The sequence below is a fragment of the Ictalurus punctatus genome, chromosome 20 (assembly GCF_001660625.3).
Source record: "Ictalurus punctatus breed USDA103 chromosome 20, Coco_2.0, whole genome shotgun sequence".
Lineage (NCBI taxonomy): Eukaryota > Metazoa > Chordata > Actinopteri > Siluriformes > Ictaluridae > Ictalurus > Ictalurus punctatus.
The window spans coordinates 20,007,727-20,017,726 of record NC_030435.2 but is presented as its reverse complement, the minus strand read 5'-3'; the positions used below and the strand labels follow the sequence as shown (position 1 = coordinate 20,017,726).

At 39.7% G+C, this 10,000-nt stretch overlaps 2 protein-coding genes across 3 annotated transcripts in view; one reads left to right on the top strand and one right to left on the bottom strand.

Annotated features, from left to right (window-relative positions):
- The window catches only part of gpx4b (glutathione peroxidase 4b), an 8,274-nt gene extending 4,351 nt beyond the window's left edge, over positions 1-3,923 (bottom strand). Inside the window, exons 1-3 of the mRNA NM_001200688.1 lie at positions 3,877-3,923; positions 1,040-1,134; positions 205-349 (exon numbers count right to left, since the gene is read on the bottom strand). Coding sequence (NP_001187617.1) covers positions 205-273 — 69 coding nt within the window. The 5' untranslated portion in view covers positions 274-349; positions 1,040-1,134; positions 3,877-3,923. The remainder of the gene's footprint in view (positions 1-204; positions 350-1,039; positions 1,135-3,876) is intronic.
- Positions 3,924-5,318: 1,395 nt separating this feature from the next.
- Positions 5,319-10,000, top strand: part of polr2ea (RNA polymerase II, I and III subunit E, a) — a 6,103-nt gene continuing 1,421 nt past the window's right edge. The window contains exons 1-6 of one of the 2 annotated variants that reach the window (XM_017494947.3): positions 5,319-5,514; positions 6,635-6,809; positions 7,090-7,205; positions 8,976-9,056; positions 9,144-9,202; positions 9,862-9,940. In XM_017494947.3, the coding sequence (XP_017350436.1) occupies positions 5,458-5,514; positions 6,635-6,809; positions 7,090-7,205; positions 8,976-9,056; positions 9,144-9,202; positions 9,862-9,940 (567 nt within the window). In that variant the 5' untranslated portion in view covers positions 5,319-5,457. 2 annotated transcript variants of the gene reach the window in all.

Sequence of the window (10,000 nt, the reverse complement as noted above, 5' to 3'; positions counted from 1 at the left end):
TGATGCTCAAGAAGGCAACACGATACATTGAGATAACTTTTGAACAGGACGATCGGTGTAAATTGTTATTCTTTGGTCTTCTGGGAAATATGTACTGTAAATATCTTATGTAGCCTCTAAAGGGTGGTACAAAAATAAGATTGAACAAACAAGGTCTTTAAATGCCTGAGCTTTCATTAAGCGTGGTGCTGTTGTGAAACGTACCTGTTTTCCAAACTGGTTACATGGGAAGCCCAAGATGCGTAAACCCTTCTCAGCGTACGTGGTGTGCATGGCCGCAAGCTGAGTGTAGTTTACTGGAGTCTTGCCTCATTTAGAGGCTACGTTCGTGATGATGCATACAAAACCTCTGGACATGCGGGGAAAAAAATGATATTATAAAATCATGACATAAAGCTGCCGTTTATCTGTCCCGCTTAGTACAGATAACCGCATCGAGGGGAAATGAAGACCCCATCCTTGCTGACTTTGTCACGAGGCTCTTAAGGTTGAAATCTTTATCAGGAGGTTACAACGAGTCTCACTAGAAAACGTCGCTCGTTTCTCTTAGTCTTTATTAAATGCACTTAATTAGCTCGGCGTACTTTATTACATTACTTAAGCGGTCACTTTTTAACCTGGTCAATTAGGTTTCCAGGCAAAACACTGGAGCTTTTCACTGGCCAATCAAGGCTTGCTAATGAATGACTCATACGTCCAGTCATTAGAATAAAAATAAACAGCAATAAAGAAAGAAAGAAAGAAAGAAATCTGATGCATGTTTCGGTTCCCACCCGAGTGCGATCACTGCGTTATCAACTGTCCAAAGAAAATTGTATCAGGACACAGATTTATTGCGATATAATCATATCGCCCATCCCTAGAACTGACTACGCACACATCAACTTACCCAAGACGTCGACCTCAACCCTTCAAACTCGTTATACAGCGTGTGTAAACAGAAACATCTAACAAAACGGAACAATCGAACTGATTATACTGATGAGCTGTATGGCCCTAAAGCGCGCGCGCACACACATAAAAGGCACTATATCCTCACCTGTATTTTTCCAAAGACTCCTCGTTCCCATCTATGTCTATGGCGGAGAATTCGTAAATACTCTTGGCGCTTTTCCAGTCGCTGGCCTGCGCACACTGCAATAAATAAGGCAAAGGCAATTGGAGTTAAAGGGCAGGAAAGTCAAACGCGAGTTAAAGTTCACAACGCGGTCTCGAAAACAGTCGACAGGTCACACGTGAACAACGAAAAGAAAATCGTCTGACGCGAGTTATTAGACGATTATAGATGGCCCACACACCAAAGTCACGTTTAAAACCGTTTCAATCCGATCCCTCGGCTCTTCAGGAGAGCCGAGATGCAGTTTAGACAGAAGCAGAAACACATCAGTCACCCAAAGCCTACTTTACACAACCCAAAAGTAAATAAATAAACCCCACCTCCCAGTGGTTTACGCCATAACACATTTTCAATGACTGCTGAAGGTGGCGTCTTATAAGCAGTGTGAAGATTTCGTACAAAATCTAAATATTTGCATAGCCGTTTGAATGAAAACAGATGGAAAGAGTGCAGGAAGCAGATTACTACATGTAATGAGCTGAGAACTCAACTCAGATACCATTACATGTGAAATGATCTGGGTGAAAGATTGATTTGCTAGAGTCGAGTTAATCCGGAGTTTCTCAGTCATGTGACAGGTTGTTTTCGGGGTATTTTTACTCCAAGAGAGAGGACGAACCAGCGGATGATGAGGGAACACCTGCTCATAACAGGGTCTCGTCCCTATGACGTAGTTTTGTTGATATTAAATGGATTAAAAAAGGTACGATTAATTTAATAAAAAGGTCAACATTGTAATCATTGGCAACCCAACATGGTACAAGAGAAATAAAACACTTTGTGCAGTTGTTGGTAAATACAGTAACTCGGTAAGGCCTCACGTCAGGCCTCGTATCACCACCCGTCCAGCAGCATTGAATATTTTCTTATAATGACATGCCAGATTGTGTTTTATTCCTGCATCATGAGGGATGCAGGTGCTGTTAATAACGATAATAATCCCTCTGCTACACTGCCGAGTAAACACAGACACACACACACACACACACACACACACCCTGTGTGATGGCAGGTCTTACAACACACATTCATGACATCACATGATCAGTGAATTGGATCAGTTCTGATCTCAGACCAGTACGAGCCCAATACCAGTGCTCAGTACAGGCCCTATACCAGTGCTCAGTACGGGCCCTATACTGGCCCAATACCAGTGCTCAGTACGGGCCCTATACCAGTGCTCAGTACAGGCCCTATACCGGCCCTATACCAGTGCTCAGTACAGGCCCTATACCAGTGCTCAGTACAGGCCCTATACCAGTGGTCAGTACAGGCCCTATACCAGTGCTCAGTACGGGCCCTATACCAGTGCTCAGTACGGGCCCTATACCGGCCCTATACCAGTGGTCAGTACAGGCCCTATACCAGTGCTCAGTACAGGCCCTATACCAGTGCTCAGTACAGGCCTATATCGGCCCTATGCCAGTGCTCAGTACGGGCCCTATAACGGCCCTACACCAGTGCTCAGTACGGGCCCTATACCGGCCCTACACCAGTGCTCAGTACGGGCCCTATACCGGCCCTATACCAGTGCTCAGTACGGGCCCTATACCAGTGCTCAGTACGGGCCCTATACCAGTGCTCAGTACGGGCCCTATACCAGTGCTCAGTACGGGCCCTATACCGGCCCTATACCAGTGCTCAGTACGGGCCCTATACCGGCCCTATACCAGTGCTCAGTATGGGCCCTATACCAGTGCTCAGTATGGGCCCTATACCGGCCCTATACCAGTGCTCAGTACGGGCCCTATACCGGCCCTATACCAGTGCTCAGTATGGGCCCTATACCAGTACTCAGTACGGGTCCTATACCAGTGCTCAGTATCAGACTGGAGCGTCTCTAAACATGAGCAAGCGAGCTTTTAGAAGAAGATGATCAGTTTGGTTCTTTAAACTCAGACTGGCGACTCTTGTAACATTTAGAAAACAGAAGTGAAGCATTTCTCAATCAGAAGCGTCATCAGGACACCGACTCCACCACATGTATTTCTCCTACTATATAGTAGGTAAATAAGCGGTTTCAGACGCAGCCGTGCTCTGTTTGCCGTAAAATGGTTGAGCACTGCCGTGTGGGTACGTGTCCTGTCGCAAAGTGCGGTGAAAACTCCCACACGACGCTAAGTGTGTACGTCTGTAACGCACGTCGATAATGCGACTAAAACAGGAATACTCCACGTCTTAATTCGAGTTGTGTTTACTTGGCGTATGACTTTAGTCGGATTAAGCTCATCAAAAATAGCTGTTTACATGGTATACTTTCTTAATCAGAGTATTGTCTTAATCGGGTTGACATCATTATTGTTGTCCATGTAAACGTACTGACTGTCATTTCACCAGTGTAACCCTGTAACGTGCTATAATCCGGCGTTAGCAAACTAATCCACAATGCTAAACTAACTGGCTAATAAAAAGTAAATAATCTACTTTGACGGTGTCGCAATGATGAAACGGACATAACCGCCATTTTAAAATCCGTTATCTCAGTACAGTGATAAACACAGAGCCGGCGCGAACATGTAGTTTAATATATAATTACGATGCAGCCTGTTCATGCTGACAGAGCATAATTAGAGCCAGCTAGCAGCTAGTGCTCATTTCATCTCCGCGGCGGAGCAGATTAATGGAGACACACACGCACAAGTGCCCTTTCACCTACTCGTTACACAACACCGTTCAGACTCTTACGCACATTCACATATAAAGTCTAAAACGAGCAATAAACCCGGTACACACGACAGGTAGGTGGAAAACGGTCTTACCATGGCTCTGCTCAAACCTCTGCTTCCGAGCGCAACGAACACAAGCGCTCTGTGTAGCAACCACATAGTGTCAGGAACCTTACAATATAACCACGCCCATAAATACAATCAAACCACGCCCTCTATCGCGGCACGAACCTTAACTACTACTACTAGTACTACTTACTTACTTCTAGTATACTACCACTACTAGTAGTATTTATATTTATTACTGAAATGAAATATAATTACAAAGATTTCATATTTATACTACTACTGGTACTACTAATAATACTGGTACTACTTATTTACACTAGTACCAATATTACTTATTTTATTACTACTTTTACTACTAATATTTATATTTATACTACTACTAATATTTCTTATTTTGTGCTACTACTACTACTACTACTTACTGCATTTATGGTACTACCAATATTACATATTTTTACGACTACTACCTCTACTACTATTACTTTTTTGTACTACGACTACTATTAATATGACCTATTTATGCTACTACTACTACTACTATTTCTAGTATACTACTACTAGTCGTATTTGTATTTATTACTACTAATATTATTTCCTATTTTTACTACTAATGCTACATATTTATACTACTACTGGTACTACTAATACTACTACTACTGGTACTACTTATTTACACTAGTACCAATATTACTTATTTTATTACTACTACTAGTAGTAATATTTATATTTATACTACTAATAATATTTCTTATATTGTGCTACTACTAAAATAAATATGACATATTTTTACGACTACTACCAATACTACTATTACTTATTTGTACTAAGACTACTTCTAATATTACCTATTTATGCTACTACTACTAAACTTACTTAACAAAATTGATGTCTGTGTACTGTACACATTATCTTTAATCATCAATCAAGATTGAAATGAGTAAAAACATCTAGAAATAAGTTTAATAATCTTATATTCCGTTTCTTTTGTAATCTTATAATAGGAAATGCTAGGTAAATTTGACTATTTAAATATATAAGATATTTCACTTGTAAGATGTCTGTTTTGCTGTATAGGCATGTCTGAGTGTTAGCGAAATGACTGAATAAAAATCTGACGAGGCACTGGACCATTCGAATCCTGTAATAAAAAACAATACATGCAATAACTTTTTACTTTCCGAATAAAATTTCACTGTGCACTGTATCAGCTGTATATGGTTTAAATGACAATAAAAAAAAAAGATAAATAAAAAAAAAAAACACGACTAATAAAGGACAATGCTCTTTTTTTTGTAATATTGTAATACAAAATATACACGTTGAATATTAACACACAGTGGATACATTGTCGTACAATGTAAAATAAATTATTTAATAATAATAATAATATTATAAAGTTATTTAATATTTGTTAAAATGCAGGCAAATAGTTAGACACCATTTTGCGGGTCCTAATGTCCGTGACGTCACTTTACCGGAAGTGATTTTCGGTAGTGTGTGTTTCGTTTGAAAGCTTGGGTAATTATCTGCCTCTGTAACACACACATATTAAAGAGTTAAAGGAGGTGTGTGATATATAGTTAATAGCTAATTATTTAAAGCGTCATGGATGATGAAGAGGAGACCTACCGCTTGTGGAAAATCCGGAAGACGATAATGCAGGTTTGAGGCTTTTCTCTGTTTAGCATGCAGTGATGTTTACACACCACCACATGGTGTCCGGGTTTTCTATGCAGAGAGCTCATTCAGTGCAACACACATCACAGAGTTTCAACATCAAGCCAGGGTAGTACACAAACTACTATTAGTGAAGAACCAGACAAGTACGAGCAAATCACATCTGAGCCTGAGGGGTCTGCGATCACGTGACTAAACATTTTCAACGAATGCTGTTCACACTTCACTGTTCACACTCAAAATAACGGTCACTTGGGCTGGGCGATATATCGCTGTAATATTAATATCGTGATAAAGTATTTCACGATACACTTTTCTGAGATATTGTTGGTATGGTGATGTATTATTATTATTTTAAAAACATTTTTAATAATTACGTATTAAATGGGACCGAATTAATGCCGTTGATTTGACGTGATTAAAAAAACCCTTTTATGATGTGATAAAAAATAACCCTTTTAAAGTATAAAAATATTGTCAAACTCAGTTTAATGGTTTTAGTTTATTTTACTACCGTTTTGCAGATTTTTTTTTTTTTTTTTTTTTTTAAAGTTAAATTATATATCGTGATTACGCATCGTATATCGTAGAAATGTCTTCATGTATCACGATATGATATATTTTTCTATACATATCGCCCAGCCCTACATTGGACTCAAAGTCCCAGAATGCAGCGCAGCTTTAGGACCCAGCTGAGTTCCAGCAGGTTAGCAGTTTTAGATCTGTGAGATGATGAAGACATGGTCAGCGGTATTAGCGTGAGAGTTGAAGCGTTGGAAGCGGATTTGTTTGAGCAGAGTGTACAGATAAGAAGCTGAGAAAGCTGGACAGACTAAATGATAAAGCGCTGCTGCATCGATCTCTTTAGGTAGAGATGAAGCAAGTGCTGAATCCCACTGGCACCGCTATCAGAAGGTAGTCGAAGAGCACTATGGGTCATGTAGGAAACCAAAAACGTCGATGAAAGAAGTTTATATTTAAAAAGTCAGCTTAGAATTTCATTCCAAAGTAAATCTTGGACGCTCTCTGAAGATCACACGTTCATTATAAAGATGAATCAAGGCAAGTCGCTCAGAGTGGATGTGTTCCCCTTTCATTCCTGCAGCTCTGCCACGATCGGGGATACTTGGTGACGCAGGACGAGTTGGATCAGACGCTGGACGAGTTTAAAAGTCAGTTCGGGGACAAGCCGAGCGAGGGCCGTCCTCGGAGGACGGATCTTACGGTACTCGTGGCTCACAACGACGATCCCACTGACCAGATGTTTGTCTTCTTCCCAGGTGACTGATTCAGAATGACCGTTTATATAAACTTCACTGTGAGAACTTGCACAATACGAGTCCGAGTGATTTTGTAACTGAACGCGAGTGTAAACGTTAAATCTGCACAAATCCTGCAGACGTCTTGTAGTCGGTCAGCTGAGATGGACTTCATCTCCAGATGTTGCTTCTTCAGTTTTGAGGCTAATGAGGAATGAAAGCTGAGAGTGAATATTGTGGCTGATTTTAGAGTTGTTTGTGTAAATGTGGTACTGGAACATGTGCTTCATGGTGTGTGCAGAGGAGCCCAAGGTGGGAATTAAAACCATCAAGATGTACTGCCAGCGCATGCAGGAGGAGAACATCACCCGCGCCATTATTGTGGTCCAGATGGGCATGACACCTTCTGCTAAACAGGTGGGGAACACACACACACACACACAGAGGCACTCTCTTTCACCCACACTACCTTACATACACACACTCGCACACAAAGGCACTCTCTCTCACACACTCTACCTTACATACACACACTCGCACACAAAGGCACTCTCTTTCACACACTTTTTCTCTCACACACACACACATTTACCAGGGTTGGGAGGGTTACTTAAAAATGTTTTCCGTTACAGTTACAAATGACTTCATAAAAAATGTCATCAGTGTAACATAATCCAAGTCTCACAATATGAACGTAATGTAATCTGATTATTTTTGGATTAGTTCAAGGCCACATATGTAAAGAAAGTCAAGAGAAAAGCAATATGATCCAAAATACTTTTCTTTAGAGCTTATTTTAGAGCTTAAAAACATGTTCAATGTTTGGATTTGTTTTTAATTGATTAAATAAATAAAAGATCACTGTCCCTGATGCAGGTCACGTTACATCACAAAATTTCGGGTGACCATGTTCTGGTTTTCCAAAAAGAGGACACCTTTTTTTTTTCTTTTCATATCTCAATAGCGTTTAAAACAGTGTTACTATGAATACAGATTTTAATACACTGAGAAAGACACACTATTAGCGTCACATAATCTATATCTATATATATATATCTATATATATATATATATATATATATATATATATATATATAGATATAGATATATATATATATATATCTATATATATATATATCTATATATATATATATCTATATATATATATATATATATATATATCTATATATATATATATATATATATATCTATATATATATATATATATATATATATATATATATATATATATATATATATATATATCTATATATATATATATATATATATATATATAATATCAGATGCCACGAGTGTACCTCCTGCCATCGTTCACACATTTGAATGACCATGTAATACGAATGCGATAACATGAAATTAAATGGGCCTTGTTTCGACTCAGGACAGCTGTCAGTGCTGCTATTGTCAAGTAACTGACGCCGTATACAACAGCACTTCACCCTCACGCGCTCGGTGAGAGTAGGCTAATGGTTGAGAGGCAGGAATTTGGCCAATAGTTGCTGCAAGTCTTTTATAATCGACCAATCGGTGTGCGAGAAGGTGGGAATTACAGAGAGGGGTTAAAGCAACGCAAATATGCGCACACATGATGCAGTATTAGACCATAAGCACGTCATAATGAAACTAAAGCCGAATCCCGGACATTTTCTCAAATTTAGAAATCCCGGCTGAACGCTTTTTTAAGATCTGAAAAAGAGGACATGTCTGGGGGGACAAAGAGGACACACGGTCACCCTAACAAAAGCGTTTCAGAGAACATTGTGTTCATTTCTACCAAATGAACTTTGCACAAAATGTATTTGCGCATGCAGAAGCAGGTTGCTCATGTGAGTCACGACTGGGCAGGGAGAACCAGAACTATAATCAAGCAGCCGTTTCTATTGTGTTGTGTAATACATGTATTCCGTTAATCCCCAAGCCTGATACACACACACACACAGGCACTCTCTCTGGAGGGAGTGGAGGTTATGATAACAGTACAAGAGGAACTAAGTCTGGAATGAGATGTTCCACAAGCACACATGAGTGTGATGGTCAGGTGTCCACAAACTTTTGCCATATACTGTAAGAGACATTGTCCTGACTTTCCTGAGTTGTTAAATGAGAGAACTCTAGAGGTACCCTACCAGGTGACATTGCGTATGGACCCGTTGACTGTTTTTGCAGTCGCTGGTGGACATGGCACCGAAGTACATCCTGGAGCAGTTTCTGCAGCAAGAGCTGCTCATCAACATCACAGAACACGAGGTGAGAAACGCGTTCTTCTCGTACAACACATGTATTTGAGAATCTTGTGCATTTTGGGTTTAATAACACCGTGTTTTGTGTTTGCAGCTGGTCCCTGAGCACATCGTGATGACCAAGGAAGAAGTGACAGAGCTGCTAGCGAGATAGTATCCTTACTAACACCGACATGCTTCAAAGCAGGAATTTCATTGACCCCATCTGCAGCTGACTATAGAAGTGTTTCTTAAAAAGGATATTTGTCGTCATGCAGGTCCGAAACCCTGATCCGAAATTTCAGTTCCAGTTCTATGAACCATTTGGCCAAAGTATTCAGTGACAGGCAGCCATTAATTTCCAGTGTACTGTGCTGTGCATAAGTATACCCCCCCTCTTTTTTTGTAGTGTTACAACCTGGAACTAAAATGTCCTTAATTGGGATTTTATGTTACAAATCTACACTAAATATCCCACAATACTGAAAATTATTTACAGACTAGTAGTGAAACACCTGCTTTTTTTTTTTGTTTGTTTAACCTTTGTGTCACACATAAAAATAAACATATATTGCACTTTCAGGTCTAATTAGAAATACATATGTTAGAAAAAGTGTTCTTGGAGTTTGAAACCCTTATATTTAATAATGATAAAGGAGAGGAAGAGTGATGTGTACAGTAGCTATACAGTATTCTATATGCAGCTCAGCTCTTACCATTTCGTATCAGAACCACAGACACCATGACAGCTCGGGCAAATCTAAATAACACGGACGATCATAGACGTGTTGTGACTCTTTCCTTTCGAGTGGATTTTCCTTCACTGTTGTCAGTAAGCTGAAGGAGAGCCAGTTACCCAGGATTCAGGCCGGAGACCCGGTGGCTCGATATTTCGGGCTGAAAAGAGGCCAGGTAAAGCATTATTAATATTATTCATATTTATGACTTCATTTATATATATATATATATATA